This window comes from Melanerpes formicivorus, unplaced genomic scaffold (assembly GCF_026170545.1).
Source record: "Melanerpes formicivorus ecotype bairdi unplaced genomic scaffold, bMelFor1.0.p_v2 SCAF_684, whole genome shotgun sequence".
In the NCBI taxonomy this organism is placed as follows: Eukaryota; Metazoa; Chordata; class Aves; order Piciformes; family Picidae; genus Melanerpes; species Melanerpes formicivorus.
This window is the reverse complement of record NW_027143036.1, coordinates 29,816-49,742: the sequence shown is the minus strand read 5'-3', so window position 1 is coordinate 49,742 and position 19,927 is coordinate 29,816. Positions and strand designations below refer to the sequence as shown.

The 19,927-nt window shown below is 62.6% G+C and overlaps 1 protein-coding gene across 1 annotated transcript in view; it reads left to right on the top strand.

The window, feature by feature from the left end:
- LOC137460650 (bromodomain-containing protein 4-like) overlaps positions 1-19,927 on the top strand; it is a gene marked incomplete at its 5' end in the record, with an annotated part of 83,639 nt that overhangs the window by 40,705 nt on the left and 23,007 nt on the right. Inside the window, 4 exon segments of the mRNA XM_068170854.1 lie at positions 11,005-11,057; positions 12,490-12,563; positions 12,565-12,653; positions 12,656-12,877. Of these exon segments, the coding sequence (XP_068026955.1) occupies positions 11,005-11,057; positions 12,490-12,563; positions 12,565-12,653; positions 12,656-12,877 (438 nt within the window).

Here is a 19,927-nt window from a genome sequence, read left to right as displayed (position 1 = left end):
TAGCTCTTTCTGGTCTGGTTTAGCTTTTTCTGGTCTGGTTTAGCTTTTTCTGGTCTGGTTTAGCTCTTTCTGGTCTGGTTTAGCTCTTTTTGACCTGGTTTAGCTCTTTTTGACCTGGTTTAGGTCTTTTTTATCTATTTTAGCTCTTTTTTATCTATTTTAGCTCTTTCTGATCTGGTTTAGCTCTTTCTGGTCTGGTTTAGCTCTTTCTGACCTCATTTTTTCCCCTCCCCAGCTGGACTGAAGTCACAGGATCAGAGAACTGTCAGGGCTGGGAGGGAACTCTAGGCTCAGCCAGTCCCAACCCTCCCCCTGCCATGGGCAGGGACACCTCCCACCACAGCAGGTTGCTCACAGCCACCTCCAGCCTGGCCTTCAGCACCTCCAGGGCTGAGGCTTCCACCATCCCTGGGCAGCCTGGGCCAGGCTCTCTCCACCCTCCTGCTCAACAACTTCTTCCTCACAGCCAATCTCAAGCTCCCCCCAAGTCCTCTCCCTCCCTGACAGCCTCCAGAGTCCCTCCCCAGCTTGCTTGCAGCCCCCTGCAGCTCCTGGAAGGCCACCAGGAGGTCTCCTGGGAGCCTTCTCCTCTCCAGCCTGCACAACCCCAACCCTCTCAGGCTCCAGCCCTCTGCTCCTCCTCTTGGCCCTTCTCTGGACACCTTCCAGCCCCTTCCTGTGCTAGGAGCTCCAGAACTGGACCCAGGGCTCCAGCTGTGGTCTGAGCAGAGCAGAGCAGAGGGGCAGAATCCCCTACCCTGACCCTGCAGTCCCAAAGCAGCTTCTGTCCAGAGCTGTGGACACCCCCCTGGAGCTGCAAGAGTCCACCTGGAGCCATGGATGGCTGCTGGCATCTGTGGACACCCAGCCATGGACATCCCTTTGGAGGCCTGGGGGCCCATCTGGATCCATGGACAGCCACCTGGAGCTCTGGATGTCCATCTGGAGCTGTGGATGTCCACCTGGGGCTGTGGATGACCATCTGGATCCATGGACAGCCAAATGGAGCTGTGGTGGACACCCATGTGGAGCTGTGGATGTCCACTTGGAGCTGTGGATGTCCACCTGGGGCTGTGGATGTCCATCTGGAGCTGTGGATGTCCACCTGGGGCTGTGGATGTCCACCTGGAGCTGTAGATGTCCATCTGGGGCTGTGGATGACCATCTGGATCCATGGACACCCACCTGGAGCTGTGGATGTCCACCTGGAGCTGTGGATGTCCATCTGGATCCATGGACAGCCACCTGGAGCTGTGGTGGGCACCCATGTGGAGCTGTAGATGTCCACCTGGGGCTGTGGATGTCCACCTGGAGCTGTGGATGTCCACCTGGGGCTGTGGATGACCCTCTGGATCCATGGACAGCCACCTGGAGCTGTGGATGTCCACCTGGAGCTGTGGATGTCCACCTGGGGCTGTGGATGACCCTCTGGATCCATGGACAGCCACCTGGAGCTGTGGATGTCCACCTGGGGCTGTGGATGACCATCTGGATCCATGGACACCCACCTGGAGCTGTGGATGTCCATCTGGAGCTGTGGTGGACACCCATGTGGAGCTGTAGATGTCCATCTGGAGCTGTGGATGACCATCTGGATCCATGGACACCCACCTGGAGCTGTGGATGTCCACCTGGAGCTGTGGATGTCCATCTGGATCCATGGACAGCCACCTGGAGCTGTGGATGTCCACCTGGAGCTGTGGATGTCCACCTGGGGCTGTGGATGTCCATCTGGAGCTGTGGATGTCCATCTGGAGCTGTAGATGTCCACCTGGAGCTGTGGATGTCCATCTGGATCCATGGACACCCACCTGGAGCTGTGGATGATCATCTGGGGCTGTGGATGTCCATCTGGAGCTGTGGATGACCATCTGGATCCATGGACACCCACCTGGAGCTGTGGATGTCCACCTGGAGCTGTGGATGTCCATCTGGATCCATGGACAGCCACCTGGAGCTGTGGATGTCCACCTGGAGCTGTGGATGTCCACCTGGGGCTGTGGATGTCCATCTGGAGCTGTGGATGTCCATCTGGAGCTGTAGATGTCCACCTGGAGCTGTGGATGTCCATCTGGATCCATGGACACCCATCTGGAGCTGTGGATGATCATCTGGGGCTGTGGATGTCCATCTGGAGCTGTGGATGACCATCTGGATCCATGGACAGCCACCTGGAGCTGTAGATGTCCATCTGGAGCTGTGGATGTCCACCTGGGGCTGTAGATGTCCAGCTGGAGCTGTGGATGTCCACGTGGGGCTGTGGATGACCCTCTGGATCCATAGACAGCCACCTGGAGCTGTGGATGATCATCTGGGGCTGTGGATGTCCATCTGGAGCTGTGGATGTCCATCTGGATCCATGGACACCCACCTGGAGCTGTGGATGATCATCTGGGGCTGTGGATGTCCATCTGGAGCTGTGGATGTCCATCTGGATCCATGGACACCCACCCTGAAGCTGTAGATGTCCATCTGGAGCTGTGGTGGACACCCATGTGGAGCTGTGGATGTCCATCTGGGGATGTGGATGTCCACCTGGGGCTGTGGATGACCATCTGGATCCATGGACACCCACCTGGAGCTGTGGTGGGCACCCATGTGGAGCTGTAGATGTCCACCTGGGGCTGTGGATGTCCATCTGGGGCTGTGGATGACCATCTGGAGCTGTGGTGGACACCCATGTGGAGCTGTAGATGTCCATCTGGAGGTGTAGATGTCCATCTGGGGCTGTGGATGACCCTCTGGATCCATAGACAGCCACCTGGAGCTGTGGTGGTCACCCATGTGGAGCTGTGGATGTCCATCTGGAGCTGTGGATGTCCATGTGGGGCTGTGGATGACCATCTGGATCCATGGACACCCACCTGGAGCTGTAGATGTCCACCTGGAGCTGTGGATGTCCATCTGGAGCTGTGGATGTCCACCTGGGGCTATGGATGACCAGCTGGATCCATGGACAGCCACCTGGAGCTGTAGATGTCCTCCTGGGGCTGTGGTGGACACCCATCTGGAGCTGTGGATGTCCATCTGGGGATGTGGATGTCCACCTGAGGCTGTGGATGACCCTCTGGATCCATGGACAGCCACCTGGAGCTGTGGGGGGCACCCATGTGGAGCTGTAGATGTCCAGCTGGAGCTGTGGATGTCCACCTGGGGCTGTGGATGACCATCTGGATCCATAGACACCCACCTGGAGCTGTGGATGTCCACCTGGAGCTGTAGATGTCCACCTGGGGCTGTGGATGACCATCTGGATCCATGCACACCCACCTGGAGCTGTGGATGTCCACCTGGGGCTGTGGATGACCATCTGGATCCATAGACACCCACCTGGAGCTGTGGATGTCCACCTGGAGCTGTAGATGTCCACCTGGGGCTGTGGATGACCATCTGGATCCATGCACACCCACCTGGAGCTGTGGATGTCCACCTGGAGCTGTGGATGTCCATCTGGATCCATGGACAGCCACCTGGAGCTGTGGATGTCCACCTGGAGCTGTGGATGTCCATCTGGGGCTGTGGATGTCCACCTGGGGCTGTAGATGACCAACTGGAGCTGTGGATGTCCACCTGGAGCTGTGGTGGACACCCATGTGGAGCTGTAGATGTCCACCTGGAGCTGTGGATAACCACCATGGGGCTGTGGATGTCCATCTGGAGCTGTGGATGTCCACCTGGGGCTGTGGATGACCATCTGGATCCATGGACACCCACCTGGAGCTGTGGATGTCCATCTGGAGCTGTGGATGTCCACCTGGGGCTGTAGATGTCCACCTGGAGCTGTGGATGTCCATCTGGATCCATGGACACCCATCTGGAGCTGTGGATATCCACCTGGGGCTTTGGATGTCCACCTGGAGCTATGGTGGACACCCACCTGGAGCTATGGATGTCCGCCTGGAGCTGTGGATGTCCATCTGGGGCTGTGGATGTCCATCTGGAGCTGTGGTGGACACCCATGTGGAGCTGTGGATGTCCATCTGGAGCTGTGGATGTCCACCTGGGGCTGTGGATGACCCTCTGGATCCATGGACAGCCACCTGGAGCTGTGGATGTCCACCTGGGGCTGTGGATGACCATCTGGATCCATGGACACCCACCTGGAGCTGTGGATGTCCACCTGGAGCTGTGGATGTCCATCTGGGGCTGTGGATGTCCATCTGGAGCTGTGGTGGACACCCATGTGGAGCTGTGGATGTCCATCTGGAGCTGTGGATGACTATCTGCATCTATAGACAGCCACCTGGAGCTGTGGTGGGCACCCATGTGGAGCTGTGGATGTCCACCTGGGGCTGTGGATGACCCTCTGGATCCATGGACACCCACCTGGAGCTGTGGATGACCCTCTGGATCCATGGACAGCCACCTGGAGCTGTGGTGGACACCCATGTGGAGCTATAGATGTCCATCTGGAGCTGTAGATGTCCATCTGGAGCTGTGGATGTCCATCTGGATCCATGGACAGCCACCTGGAGCTGTGGTGGGCACTCATGTGGAGCTGTGGATGTCCACCTGGAGCTGTAATGTCCAGCTGGATCCATGGACACCCATGTGGAGCTGTGGATGTCCACCTGGGGCTGTGGATGACCCTCTGGATCCATGGACAGCCACCTGGAGCTGTGGTGGGCACCCATGTGGAGCTGTAGATGTCCAGATGGAGCTGTGGATGTCCACCTGGAGCTGTGGATGTCCACCTGGAGCTGTGGATGACCCTCTGGATCCATGGACACCCACCTGGAGCTGTGGATGATCATCTGGGGCTGTGGATGTCCATCTGGAGCTGTGGATGTCCATCTGGATCCATGGACACCCACCCTGAAGCTGTAGATGTCCATCTGGAGCTGTGGTGGACACCCATGTGGAGCTGTAGGTGTCCATCTGGAGCTGTGGATGACCATCTGGATCCATGGACAGCCACCTGGAGCTGTAGATGTCCATCTGGAGCTGTGGATGTCCAGCTGGGGCTGTGGATGACCCTCTGGATCCATGGACACCCACCTGGAGCTGTGGTGGGCACCCATGTGGAGCTGTAGATGTCCACCTGGAGCTGTAATGTCCAGCTGGATCCATGGACACCCACCTGGAGCTGTAGTGGACACCCATGTGGAGCTGCAAGAGCCCACTTGGAGCTGTAGATGGGCAGCTGGAGCTGTGGATGTCCATCTGGAGCTGTGGATGACCCTCTGGATCCATGCACACCCACCTGGAGCTGTGGATGTCCATCTGGAGCTGTGGATGACCCTCTGGATCCATGCACACCCACCTGGAGCTGTGGATGTCCATCTGGAGCTATGAATGTCCACCTGGGGCTTTGGATGTCCATCTGGATCCATGGACACCCACCTGGAGCTGTGGATGACCCTCTGGAGCTGTGGATGTCCACCTGGAGCTGTGGCTCCCTGTCTGCAGCCAGGAATGCCCCAGCTGGAGCCACTGCCCCCCATGCAGGGGGGGATGGATGGATGGATGGAAGCCAAAGGTCCTCCTCCTCTGGCCATGGACACCCAGCTGGAGCCATGGAGGCTAAGCTGGAGCCCTGGACACCCCTCCGGGCCCATGGAAGGCCACCAGATCCCTGGACTCCCAACCAGATCCCTGGACTCCCACCCAGCTCCTCGGACTCCCACCCAGTTCCTTGGACTCCCACCCAGATCCTTGGACTCCCAACTAGATCCTTGGATTCCCAACTAGATCCTTGGACACCCACCCAGCTCCTTGGATTCCCAACTGGATCATTGGCTTCCCACCCAGCTCCTGGATTCCCAACAAGATCCCTGGACACCCACCCAGCTCCTTGGATTCCCACCCAGATCCAGCGACTCCCAACTAGATCCTTGGATTCCCACCCAGCTCCTTAGACTCCCACCCAGATCCTTGGACTATCAGCTAGATCCTTGGATTCCCACCCAGATCCTTGGCTTCCCACCCAGATCCCAGGACACCCACCCAGCTCCTTGGATTCCCAATTAGATCCCTGGACACCCACCCAGATCCTTGGATTCCCAACTAGATTGATGGACTCCCACCCAGCTGCTTGGACACCCACCCAGATCCTTGGATTCCCACCCAGATCCATGGACTCCAACTAGATCCTTGGATTCCCAACTAGATCCTTGGACACCCACCCAGCTCCTTGGGCTCCCACCCAGATCCGTGAACACCCACCCAGCTCCTTGGAGTCCCAACTAGATCCCTGGCATCCCACCCAGATCCTTGGATTCCCACCCAAATCCTTGGATTCCCACCCAGATCCATGGATTCCTACCCAGATCCTTGGATTCCCACCCAGATCCATGGACTCCCACCCAGCTCCTTGGATTCCCACCCAGATCCTTGGACACCCACCCAGCTCCTTGGGCTCCCACCCAGATCCTTGGATTCCCAACTAGATCCTTGGATTCCCACCCAGCTCCTTGGACTCCCAGCCAGATCCTTGGACTCCCACCCAGATCCTTGGACTCCCACCCAGATCCTTGGACTCCCAACTAGATCCATGGATTCCCACTCAGCTCCTTGGCTTCCCATCCAGATCTTGGACTCCCAACTAGATCCTTGGATTCCCACCCAGCTCCTTGGACTCCCAGCTAGATCCTTGGACACCCACCTAGATCAATGGACACCCACCCAGATCCTTGGATTCCCAACCAGATCCTTGGTCTCCCACCCAGCTCCTTGGACACCCTCCCAGCTCCTTGGACTCCCACCCAGCTCCATGGACACCCACCCAGATCCTTGGCTTCCCACCCAGATCCTTGGATTCCGAACTAGATCCTTGGACTCCCACCCAGATCCTTGCGCAACCACCCAGATCCAGCAACTCCCAACTAGATCCTTGGATTCCCAACTAGATCCATGGACACCCACCCAGATCCTTGGAGTCCCACCCAGATCCATGGACTCCCACCCAGGCCCTTGGACACCCACCCAGATCCTTGGATTCTCACCCAGATCCTTGGACTCCCAACTAGATCCATGGATTCCCACTCGGCTCCTTGGCTTCCCACCCAGATCCATGGACACCCACCCAGATCCTTGGCTTCCCACCCAGATCCTTGGCTTCCCATCCAGATCCTTGGATTCCCAACTGGATCCTTGGATTCCCACCCAAATCCTTGGATTTCCAGCTGGATCCTTGGATTCCCACCCAGATCCTTGGACACCCACCCAGCTCCTTGGACTCCCACCCAGATCCATGAACACCCACCCAGATCCTTGGACTCCCACCTAGCTCCTTGGATTCCCAACCAGATCCTTGGATACCCGCCGAAATCCATGGACTCCCACCCAAATCCTTGGACACCCACCCAGATCCTTGGACTCCCAACTAGATCCTTGGATTCCCACCCAAATCCTTGGATTCCCAACTAGATCCATGGACACCCACCCAGATCCTTAGATTCCCAACTAGATCCTTGGACTCCCACCCAGATCCTTGGACTCCCACCCAGATCCTTGCACACCCACCCAGATCCAGCGATTCCCACCCAGATCCTTGGATTCCCAACCAGATCCTTGGACTCCCACCCAGCTCCTTGGACTCCCACCCAGCTCCTTGGATTCCTACCCAGATCCTTGGACTCCCACCCAGCTCCTTAGATTCCCACCCAGATCCTTGGACTCCCAACCAGATCCTTGGATTCCCACCCAGATCCTTGGACTCCCAACTAGATCCAGGGACTCCCACCCAGCTCCTTGGATTCCCACCCAGCTCCTTGGATTCCCAACCAGATCCATGGACACCCACCCAGATCCTTGGCTTCCTACCCAGATCCTTGGCTTCCTACCCAGATCCTTGGCTTCCCACCCAGATCCTTGGCTTCCCAACTAGATCCCTGGATTCCCACCCAGATCCTTGGCTTCCCACCCAGCTCCTTGGCCTCCCAACCCTCCCCCGTGGAGCTCCAAGGATTTCCTCCTCTCCTGCAGCCTTTCCAATCCCTCTTCTTCCCTGGGGATCCCTCAGCTCCAGGCTGGATTGTTGGGAATCTCCAACCCCTGCTGCTCCAAGAGAGGCCTTCCCTGCCCCCTCCCCATTCCCAACCCCCCAAGATCCTTCCTCTTTAACCCCCAGCATTCCCAAACGGATCCCTCCCCAGCTGCTCTTTTCCCTCCTCCCCTTCCCAACCATTCCCGGAGGGATTCCCAAGGCCAATCCCCGCCGCGGCCTCGATCCCCATGGGATCAGGAGAGCTCCTTCCCCCCTCCCCACCCCAGCACCATGGCCACCAGGCTGGGCCCAAGCAGGCAGAGGCCACATTCCCACCCTGAGGAATTCCCTGGGGCTCCATTTGGCTGCTCCTTGGCAGGCTTGGGCCGGGGATTGCTCCCAGTCCCCAAGCAGCTGCTCCGGGAAGCGTCCCCGGAGCCGGAGCCGGGGCGGGAAGGAGCCGGCAGGAAGCCTCTGGGGGGCTGGGGAGGGGCAGGGAAGGGTCTGGGGAGGGGGAGGGAAGGGGCCTGGGGAATCTCTGGGATCGCTGAGCTCCCTCCTGGCCTTCTCCTGGGATCTCCCCTGGGAGCCTGGCAGCATTCCCGGGAGAGCTGGGGCCGGCCTGGCCCTTGGGTCCTGCTCTGCTGGCAGGGGGTGGCACAGGGGGGGCTGCAGCTTCACTTCCACCTCCTGCTTCCTGCTTTCTCCCTCTCCTTCCTGCTTTCTCCCTCTCCTTCCTGCTTTCTCCCTCTCCTTCCTGCTTTCTCCCTCTCCTTCCTGCTTTCTCCCTCTCCTTCCTGCTTTCTCCCTCTCCTTCCTGCTTTCTCCCTCTCCTTCCTGCTGCTCTCCCTCTCCTTCCTGCTTTCCCCCCTCTCCTTCCTGCTTTCCCCCCCTCTCCTTCCTGCTTCTCTCCCTCTCCTTCCTGCTTCTCTCCCTCTCCTTCCTGCTTCTCTCCCCCTCCTTCCTGCTTTCCCCCCTCTCCTTCCTGCTTTCCCCCCTCTCCTTCCTGCTTTCCCCCCCTCTCCTTCCTGCTTTCCCCCCTCTCCTTCCTGCTTTCCCCCCTCTCCTTCCTGCTTTCCCCCCTCTCCTTCCTGCTTTCCCCCCTCTCCTTCCTGCTTTCCCCCCTCTCCTTCCTGCTTTCCCCCCCTCTCCTTCCTGCTTTCCCCCCTCTCCTTCCTGCTTTCCCCCCTCTCCTTCCTGCTGCTCTCCCTCTCCTTCCTGCTGCTCTCCCTCTTTCTGCTTTCCCCCCTCTCCTTCCTGCTTTCCCCCCTCTCCTTCCTGCTTTCCCCCCTCTCCTTCCTGCTGCTCTCCCTCTCCTTCCTGCTGCTCTCCCTCTCCTTCCTGCTGCTCTCCCTCTCCTTCCTGCTGCTCTCCCTCTCCTTCCTGCTGCTCTCCCTCTCCTTCCTGCTGCTCTCCCTCTCCTTCCTGCTGCTCTCCCTCTCCTTCCTGCTGCTCTCCCTCTCCTTCCTGCTGCTCTCCCTCTCCTTCCTGCTGCTCTCCCTCTCCTTCCTGCTGCTCTCCCTCTCCTTCCTGCTGCTCTCCCTCTTCCTGCTTTTCCCCCTCTCCTTCCTGCTTTTCCCCCTCTCCTTCCTGCTTTTCCCCCTCTCCTTCCTGCTTTTCCCCCTCTCCTTCCTGCTTTTCCCCCTCTCCTTCCTGCTTTCCCCCTCTCCTTCCTGCTTTCCCCCTCTCCTTCCTGCTTTCTCCCTCTCCTTCCTGCTTTCTCCCTCTCCTTCCTGCTGCTCTCCCTCTCCTTCCTGCTGCTCTCCCTCTCCTTCCTGCTGCTCTCCCTCTCCTTCCTGCTGCTCTCCCTCTCCTTCCTGCTTCCCTCCCTCTCCTTCCTGCTTCCCCCCCTCTCCTTCCTGCTTTCTCCCTCTCCTTCCTGCTTTCTCCCTCTCCTTCCTGCTTTCTCCCTCTCCTTCCTGCTTCTCTCCCTCTCCTTCCTGCTTCTCTCCCTCTCCTTCCTGCTTCTCTCCCTCTCCTTCCTGCTTCTCTCCCTCTCCTTCCTGCTTCTCTCCCTCTCCTTCCTGCTTTCCCCCCCACCCTTTCCTGCTTCTCCCTCTCTTTCCTGCTTTCCCCCCTGTTTCCTGCTTCCCCCCGTTTCCTGCTTCCCCCCCTTTCCTCTTTCCCCCTCTTTCCTGCCTTTCTCCTTCTTTTCCTGCCTTTTCCCTACCCTTTCCTTCTTCCCCTCTTCCTCCTTCCCCTCTTCCCTCTTTTCCTTCTCCCTTTCCTCTTCTCCTTCTGTTTCCACTCCCCTCTTTCCCCCCTCCATTTTCTGCTTTCCTCTCTCTCTTTCCCTCTTCTCTCTCCTCCTCCTCCCTCTCTCTCTCCTCCTCCTCCCTCTCTCTCTCCTCCTCCTCCCTCTCTCTCTCCTCCTCCTCCCTCTCTCTCCTCCTCCTCCCTCTCTCTTTCCTTCTCCCTCTCTCTTTCCTTCTCCCTCTCTCTTTCCTTCTCCCTCTCTCTTTCCTTCTCCCTCTCTCTTTCCTTCTCCCTCTCTCTTTCCTTCTCCCTCTCTCTTTCCTTCTCCCTCTCTCTTTCCTTCTCCCTCTCTCTTTCCTCCTCCCTCTCTCTTTCCTCCTCCCTCTCCCTTTCCTCCTCCCTCTCCCTTTCCTCCTCCCTCTCCCTTTCCTCCTCCCTCTCCCTTTCCTTCTCCCTCTCTTTCCTTCTCCCTCTCTTTCCTTCTCCCTCTCTTTCCTTCTCCCTCTCTTTCCTCCTCCCTCTCTTTCCTCCTCCCTCTCTTTCCTCCTCCCTCTCTTTCCTCCTCCCTCTCTTTCCTCCTCCCTCTCTTTCCTCCTCCCTCTCTTTCCTCCTCCCTCTCTTTCCTCCTCCCTCTCTTTCCTCCTCCCTCTCTTTCCTCCTCCCTCTCTTTCCTCCTCCCTCTCTTTCCTCCTCCCTCTCTTTCCTCCTCCCTCTCTTCCCTCTCTTCCCCCAGCCCTGCCAGCTCCCTTCCCCGGGCCGCTGCCAGGCCGTGGCTGTCGGCTGCCTCGGGGGGGCGCTGTGGGTCGGCACCGTGGCGGCAGCAGGGGCTGGGCACTGACCTGGGCCTGTCCCTCCCCTGTCCTCCCCTCTTCTCTTGGCAGAGATGGCACCAAAGCTGAAGAAGAAAGGGCACTCGGGGCGGGAGCAGAAGAAGGTAGGAGATGCCAGCGGCCCCTGGCGCCGGGGCTGGCACCGGGGTGGCACCGGGGCTGGGCCGAGGGGAGGGGGCCTGGGCCGGCCTGGCTGGCTGGGGAGGACCCCAGGAGGCCTTTGGGGACCAAGGAGCTCCCCCAGGGAGGCCAAATGCTGCTTGGAGGGAGGGTGAGGACCCAAGAGGTCCTTGGTGCCTGAGGGGAGATGTCCTGGTGCCAGGATCCCTCCTGGTGCCCAGAGGATGTTTTGGTGCCAGGATCCCTCCTGGTGCCCAAGGGGAGATGTTTTGGTGCCAGGATCCCTCCTGGTGCCCAAGGGGAGATGTTTTGATGCCCAAGGGGAGAAGTCCTGGTGCCAGGATCCTTACTGGTGCCCAGAGGATGTTTTGGTGCCCAAGGGAAGATGTTTTGGTGCCAGGATCCCTCCTGGTGCCCAAGGGAAGATGTTTTGGTGCCAGGATCCCTCCTGGTGCCCAAGGGGAGATGTTTTGGTGCCAGGATCCCTCCTGGTGCCCAAGGGGAGATGTTTTGGTGCCAGGATCCCTCCTGGTGCCCAAGGGAAGATGTTTTGGTGCCAGGATCCCTCCTGGTGCCCAAGGGGAGATGTCCTGGTGCCAGGATCCTTCCTGGTGCCCAGAGGATGTTATGGTGCCCAAGGGAAGATGTCCTGGTGCCAGGATCCCTCCTGGTGCCCAAGGGAAGATGTTTTTGGTGCCAGGATCCCTCCTGGTGCCCAAGGGGAGATGTTTTGGTGCCAGGATCTCTCCTGGTGCCCAAGGGGAGATGTTTTGGTGCCAGGATCCCTCCTGGTGCCCAAGGGGAAATGTTTTGGTGCCCAAGGGGAGATGTTTTGGTGCCTAAGAGGAGATGTCCTGGTGCCAGGATCCCTCTTGGTGCCCAGAGGATGTTTTGGTGCCCAAGGGGAGATTTTTGGTGCCAGGATCCCTCCTGGTGCCCAGAGGATGTTATGGTGCCCAAGGGAAGATGTCCTGGTGCCAGGATCCCTCCTGGTGCCCAAGGGAAGATGTTTTGGTGCCAGGATCTCTCCTGGTGCCCAAGGGGAGATGTTTTGGTGCCAGGATCCCTCCTGGTGCCCAAGGGGAGATGTCCTGGTGCCAGGATCCCTCCTGGTACCCAGAGATGCTTTGGTGCCAGGATCCCTCCTGGTACCCAGAGGATGCTTTGGTGCCAGGATCTCTCCTGGTACCCAGAGGATGCTTTGGTGCCAGGATCCCTCCTGGTACCCAGAGGATGCTTTGGTGCCAGGATCCCTCCTGGTACCCAGAGGATGCTTTGGTGCCAGGATCCCTCCTGGTACCCAGAGGATGCTTTGGTGCCAGGATCTCTCCTGGTGCCCAAGCAGCCTCCCTTCTCCTTCACCACCTCTCCCTCCCTCTCCCTCTCTCTCTCTCTCTCTCTCTCTCCCTCCTGCAGCACCACCACCACCACCACCAGGCGGCGCCGCAGCCTCCCCCGCAGCCCCCCCAGGCGCCGCAGCCTCCTCCTCCTCCCTCCTCCGCCGCCGCCGGCCCCGCCCTGCCCGCCCCAGCAGGCCCCGCCCCCCGCTCCTCAGGCTCCTCCTCCTCCTCCCCCCCTCCCCCCCCCGCCGCCGGCGCTCGAAGTCCTCCCCGCCCGGGGCCTTCGTGGGGGGCGGCGGTGCCGGCGCTGGAGCACCCCCTGCCGGGCGCCGTCTTCGAGGCCATCGCCCACTTCGGGCAGCCCCTCCTGCACCTGGCGCAGCCGGAGCTGGCGCCGCACCTGCCGCCGCCCGAGCGCAGCCCCCCGCCGCACCTCGCCCAGCACCCCGTGGTCTCCCCTCCAGGTAGGCCCAGTCCGGCGCCACCGGGGCCCCTCAGGGCCAAGACAACCACCTGGGGCCACCTAGAACCCAACCTGACCCCCTGGGGCCTCCTAGAACCCAACATAACCGTCTAGGGCGTCCTAGAACCCAGCCTAACCCCCTGGAGCCTCCTAGAACCCAACCTGACCCCCTAGGGCATCCTAGAACCCAACCTGACCCCCTAGGGTCTGCTAGAACCAACCTGACCCCCTAGGGCATCCTAGGACCCAACCTAACCCCCTGGGGCCACCTAGAACCCAGCCTGACCCTTGGGGCCTCCTAGAACCCAACCTAACTCCCTGGGGTCTCCAAGAACCCAACCTGACCCCCTGGGGCCTCCTAGAACCCAACCTAACCCTCTAGGGTCTCCTAGAACCCAACCTAACCATCTGGGACCTTCCTAGAACCCAATCTAACCCCCTAGGGCTTCCTAGAACCCAGCCTGACCCTTGGGGCCTGCTAGAACCCAACCTAACCCCCTAGGGCATCCTAGAACCCAGCCTAACCCTTGGGGTCTCCTAGAACCCAACCTGACCCCCTAGAGCCTCCTAGAACCCAGCCTGACCCCCTGGGGCCTCCTAGAACCCAACCTAACCCCCCTAGGCCCTCCTAGAACCCAACCTAACCCCCTGGGGTCTCCTAGAACCCAACCTGACCCCCTAGAGCCTCCTAGAACCCAGCCTGACCCCCTGGGGCCTCCTAGAACCCAACCTAACCCCCTGGGGCCTCCTAGAACCCAACCTAACCCTCTAGGGTCTCCTAGAACCCAACCTAACCATCTGGGACCTCCTAGAACCCAATCTAACCCCCTAGGGCTTCCTAGAACCCAGCCTGACCCTTGGGGCCTGCTAGAACCCAACCTAACCCCCTAGGGCATCCTAGAACCCAGCCTAACCCTTGGGGTCTCCTAGAACCCAACCTGACCCCCTAGAGCCTCCTAGAACCCAGCCTGACCCCCTGGGGGCCTCCTAGAACCCAACCTAAACCCCCTAGGCCCTCCTAGAACCCAACCTAACCCCCTGGGGTCTCCTAGAACCCAACCTGACCCCCTAGAGCCTCCTAGAACCCAGCCTGACCCCCTGGGGCCTCCTAGAACCCAACCTAACCCCCTGGGGCCTCCTAGAACCCAACCTAACCCCCTAGGGCCTCCTAGAACCCAACCTAACCCCCTAGGGCCTCCTAGAACCCAGCCTAACCCCCTGGGGCCTCCTAGAACCCAACCTAACCCCCTAGGGCCACCTAGAACCCAGCCTGACCCTTGGGGCCTCCTAGAACCCAACCTAACCCCCTGGGGTCTCCTAGAACCCAACCTAACTCCCTGGGGCCTCCTAGAACCCAACCTAACTCCCTGGGGCCTCCTAGAACCCAACCTAACCTCCTAGGGCCACCTAGAACCCAGCCTGACCCTTGGGGCCCTCCTAGGACCCAACCTAACCTCCTAGGGCCACCTAGAACCCAGCCTGACCCTTGGGGCCTCCTAGGACCCAACCTAACCCCCTAGGGCATCCTAGAACCCAGCCCAAGACCCTGGGGTCTCCTAGAACACAACCTAACCCCCTAGGGCCTCCTAGAACCCAACCCAACCCCCTAGGGTCTCCTAGAACCCAGCCTGACACCCTAGGGCATCCTAGAACCCAACCTGACACCCTGGGGCCTCCTAGAACCCAGCCTGACCCTTGGGGCCTCCTAGAACCCAACCTAACCCCCTGGGCCCACCTAGAACCCAACCTAACTCCCTGGGGCCTCCTAGAACCCAACCGAACCCCCTAGGGCATCCTAGAACCCAGCCCAACCCCCTAGGGCCTCCTAGAACCCAGCCTAACCTCCTAGGGCCACCTAGAACCCAGCCTGACCCTTGGGGCCTCCTAGAACCCAACCTAACCCCCTGGGGTCTCCAAGAACCCAACCTGACCCCCTGGGGCCTCCTAGAACCCAAACCTAACCCCCACCCCTAGGGCCTCCTAGAACCCAGCCTGACCCCCTAGGGCCTCCTAGAACCCAACCTAACCCCCTAGGGCCTCCTAGAACCCAGCCTAACCCCCTGGGGTCTCCAAGAACCCAACCTGACCCCCTGGGGCCTCCTAGAACCCAACCTAACCCCCTGGGGCCTCCTAGAACCCAACCTGACCCCCTAGGGTCTGCTAGAACCCAACCTGACCCCCTAGGGCATCCTAGGACCCAACCTAACCCCCTGGGGCCACCTAGAACCCAGCCTGACCCTTGGGGCCTCCTAGAACCCAACCTAACTCCCTGGGGTCTCCTAGAACCCAACCTAACCCCCTAGGGCCTCCTAGAACCCAGCCCAACCCCCTAGGGCCTCCTAGAACCCAGCCCAACCCCCTAGGGCCTCCTAGAACCCAGCCTAACCCCCTGGGGCCTCCTAGAACCCAACCTAACCTCCTAGGGCCTCCTAGAACCCAGCCTAACCCCCTGGGGCCTCCTAGAACCCAGCCTAACCTCCTAGGGCCTCCTAGAACCCAGCCTAACCCCCTAGGGCATCCTAGAACCCAGCCTAACCCCCTGGGGCCTGCTAGAACCCAACCTAACCCCCTAGGGCCTCCTAGAACCCAGCCTAACCCCCTAGGGCATCCTAGAACCCAACCTAACCCCCTGGGGCATCCTAGAACCCAATCTGACCCCCCAGGGCTGAGGGCTGTAGGGGGTTCCCTGGGGGGAGCTGCCGAGGGCTGCTGGGGGGAGATGGTGAGGGTGGAAGGGGGTCCCTGGGGGGCAGATCCTGAGACTGCAGAGGGGTCCCTGGGGGACAGATACTGAGGGTCACAGGGGGTCCCTGGGGGGCAGATGCTGAGGCTGCAGGGGGGGAGATGCTGAGGGCCACAGGGGGGTCCCTGGGGGCAGATGCTGAGGGCTGCAGGGGGGAGCTGCTGAGGGCTGCAGGGGGGTCCCTCGGGGGGAGATGCTGAGGGCTGCAGGGGGGTCCCTGGGTGGGAGCTGCTGAGTGCTGCAGGGGGTCCCAGGGGGGGAGATGCTGAGGCTGCAGGGGGGGAGCTGCTGAGGGTCTCAGGGGGTCCCTGGGGGGCAGATGCTGAGGGCTGTAGGGGGGTCCCTGGGTGGGAGCTGCTGAGTGCTGCAAGGGGGTCCCAGGGGGGGAGATGCTGAGGCTGCAGGGGGGGAGCTGCTGAGGGCCACAGGAGGGTCCCTAGGGGGCAGAAGCTGAGGCTGCAGGGGGGAGCTGCTGAGGGCTGCAGGGGGTCCCTGGGGGGAGCTGCTGAGGGTCGCAGGGGGGTCCCTGGGGGGAGATGCTGAGGGGCCACAGGGGGGAGCTGCTGAGGCCACAGGGGGGTCCCTGGGGGGCAGAAGCTGAGGCTGCAGGGGGGGAGCTGCTGAGGGTCTCAGGGGGGGTCCCTGGGGGGGAGATGCTGAGGGCTGCAGGGGGGAGCTGCTGAGGGCCACAAGGGGGTCCCTGGGGGGGAGATGCTGAGGGCTGCAGGGGGGTCCCTGGGGGGCAGAAGCTGAGGCTGCAGGGGGGAGCTGCTGTGGGTCTCAGGTGGTCCCTGGGGGGGAGATGCTGAGGGCTGCAGGGGGAAGCTGCTGAGGGTCGCAGGGGGGTCCCTGGGGGCAGATGCTGAGGCTGCAGGGGGGGAGCTGCTGTGGGTCTCAGGGGGTCCCTGGGGGGAGCTGCTGAGGGCCGCAGGGGGGAGCTGCTGAGGCCACAGGGGGGTCCCTGGGGGGCAGAAGCTGAGGCTGCAGGGGGGAGCTGCTGAGGGCTGCAGGGGGGTCCCTGTGGGGCAGATGCTGAGGTTGCAGGGGGTCCCTGGGGGGAGCTGCTGAGGGTCACAGGGGGGTCCCTGGGGGGCAGATGCTGAGGGTTGCAGGGGGGTCCTAGGGGGGAGATGCTGAGGGCCACAGGAGGGTCCCTGGGGGGCAGAAGCTGAGGCTGCAGGGGGGAGCTGCTGAGGGCCGCAGGGGGGTCCTGGGGGAGCAGATGCTGAGGCTGCAGGGGGGAGATGCTGAGGGTCTCAGGGGGTCCCTGGGGGGAGCTGCTGAGGGCTGCAGTGGGGAGCTGCTGAGGCTGCAGGGGGGTCCCTGGGGGGCAGATGCTGAGGCTGCAGGGGGGAGCTGCTGAGGGCTACAGGGGGGTCCCTGGGGGGGAGATGCTGAGGGCCACAGGGTGGTCCCTGGGGGGACCTGCTGAGGGCTGCAGGGGGGTCCCTGGGGGGAGCTGCTGAGGGCTGCAGGGGGGAGCTGCTGAGGGTCGCAGGGGGGTCCCTGGGGGGGAGATGCTGAGGCTGCAGGGGGGGAGCTGCTGTGGGTCTCGGGGGGTCCCTGCGGGGCAGATGCTGAGGGCTGCAGAGGGGTCCCTGGGGGGCAGAAGCTGAGGCTGCAGGGGGGGAGCTGCTGAGGGTCTCAGGTGGTCCCTGGGGGGAGATGTTGAGGGCCACAGGGGGGTGCCTGGGGAGGGAGATGCTGAGGGTCTCAGGGGGGTCCCTGTGGGGAGATGCTGTGGCTGCAGGGGGGAGCTGCTGAGGGTCTCAGGGGCTCCCTGGGGGGGAGATGCTGAGGCTGCAGGGGGGTCCCTGGGGGGGAGCTGCTGAGGGCTGCAGGGGGGTCCCTGGGGGGCAGAAACTGAGGCTGCAGGGGGGAGCTGCTGAGGGTCTCAGGGGGGTCCCTGGGGGGCAGATGCTGAGGCTGCAGGGGGGAGCTGCTGAGGGTCGCAGGGGGGTCCCTGGGGGGCAGATGCTGAGGCTGCAGGGGGGAGATGGTGAGGGCCACAGAGGGGTCCCTGGGGGGCAGATGCTGAGGGCTGCAGGGGGGAGCTGCTGAGGGTCACAGGGGGGTCCCTGGGGGGCAGATGCTGAGGGCTGGTGGGGGGGAGATGGTGAGGGTGGAGGGGGGTCCCTGGGGGGCAGATGCTGAGGGTTGCAGGGGGGGCCCTAGGGGGGAGATGCTGAGGGTTGCAGGGGGGGCCCTAGGGGGGAGATGCTGAGGGTCTCAGGGAGGTCCCTGTGGGGGAGATGCTGAGGGCTGCTGGGGGGGAGATGGTGAGGGTGGAAGGGGTGTCCCTGGGGGGCAGATGCTGAGACTGCAGGGGGGAGCTGCTGAGGGCCACAGGGGGGTCCCTGGGGGGGAGATGCTGAGGCTGCAGGGGGGGAGATGGTGAGGGTGGAAGGGGTGTCCCTGGGGGGCAGATGCTGAGGCTGCAAGGGGGAGCTACTGAGGGTCGCAGGGGGGTCCCTGGGGGGCAGATGCTGAGGTTGCAGGGGGGGAGCTGCTGTGGGTCTCAGGGGGTCCCTGGGGGGCAGATGCTGAGGGCTGTAGGGGGGTCCCTGGGGGGGAGATGCTGAGGGCTGTAAGGGGGTCTCTGGGGGGGAGCTGCTGAGGGCTGGTGGGGGGGAGATGGTGAGGGTCTCAGGTGGTCCCTGGGGGGGAGATGCTGAGGGCTGCAGGGGGGAGCTGCTGAGGGCCACAGGAAGGTCCCTGGGGGGCAGATGCTGAGGCTGCGGGGGGGAGCTGCTGTGGGTCTCAGGGGGTCCCTGGGGGGAGCTGCTGAGGGCTGCAGGGGGTTCCCTGGGGGGGAGATGCTGAGGGCTGCAGGGGGGTCCCTGGGGGGGAGCTGCTGAGGGCTGCAGGGGGGAGATGCTGAGGGCTGCAGGGGGGTCCCTGGGGGGCAGATGCTGAGGCTGCAGGGGGGAGCTGCTGAGGGTCTCAGGGGGTCCCTGGGTGGAGCTGCTGAGGGCTGCAGGGGGGAGCTGCTGAGGGTCGCAGGGGGGTCCCTGGGGGGCAGATGCTGAGGCTGCAGGGGGGAGATGCTGAGGGCTGCAGGGGGGTCCCTGGGGGGAGCTGCTGAGGGCTGCAGGGGGGAGATGCTGAGGGCTGCAGGGGGGTCCCTGGGGGGCAGATGCTGAGGCTGCAGGGGGGAGCTGCTGAGGGTCTCAGGGGGTCCCTGGGTGGAGCTGCTGAGGGCTGCAGGGGGGAGCTGCTGAGGGTCGCAGGGGGGTCCCTGGGGGGCAGATGCTGAGGCTGCAGGGGGGAGATGCTGAGGGCTGCAGGGGGGTCCCTGGGGGGAGCTGCTGAGGGCTGCAGGGGGGAGATGCTGAGGGCTGCAGGGGGGTCCCTGGGGGGCAGAAGCTGAGGCTGCAGGGGGGAGCTGCTGAGGGCCACAGGGGGTCCCTGGGGGGAGCTGCTGAGGCTGCAGGGGGGAGCTGCTGAGGGTCTCAGGGGGGGTCCCTGGGGGGCAGATGCTGAGGCTGCAGGGGGGAGCTGCTGAGGGTCGCAGGGGGGTCCCTGGGGGGCAGATGCTGAGGCTGCAGGGGGGAGCTGCTGAGGGCCACAGGGGGTCCCTGGGGGCAGATGCTGAGGGCTGCAGGGGGGAGCTGCTGAGGGCTGCAGGGGGGTCCCTCGGGGGGAGATGCTGAGGGCTGCAGGGGGGAGCTGCTGTGGGTCTCAGGGGGTCCCTGGGGGGAGCTGCTGAGGGCTGCAGGGGGGCGCTGCTGAGGGTCTCAGGGGGGTCCCTGGGGGCAGATGCTGAGGCTGCAGGGGGGGAGCTGCTGTGGGTCTCAGGGGGTACCTGGGGGGGAGATGCTGAGGGCTGCAGGGGGGAGCTGCTGAGGGCCACAGGGGGGTCCCTGGGGGCAGATGCTGAGGGCTGCAGAGGGGTCCCTGGGGGGCAGATGCTGAGGGCTGGTGGGGGGGAGATGGTGAGGGTGGAGGGGGGTCCCTGGGGGGCAGATGCTGAGGGTTGCAGGGGGGGCCCTAGGGGGGAGATGCTGAGGGTTGCAGGGGGGGCCCTAGGGGGGAGATGCTGAGGGTCTCAGGGAGGTCCCTGTGGGGGAGCTGCTGAGGGCTGCTGGGGGGGAGATGGTGAGGGTGGAAGGGGTGTCCCTGGGGGGCAGATGCTGAGACTGCAGGGGGGAGCTGCTGAGGGCCACAGGGGGGTCCCTGGGGGGGAGATGCTGAGGCTGCAGGGGGGGAGATGGTGAGGGTGGAAGGGGTGTCCCTGGGGGGCAGATGCTGAGGCTGCAAGGGGGAGCTACTGAGGGTCGCAGGGGGGGTCCCTGTGGGGCAGATGCT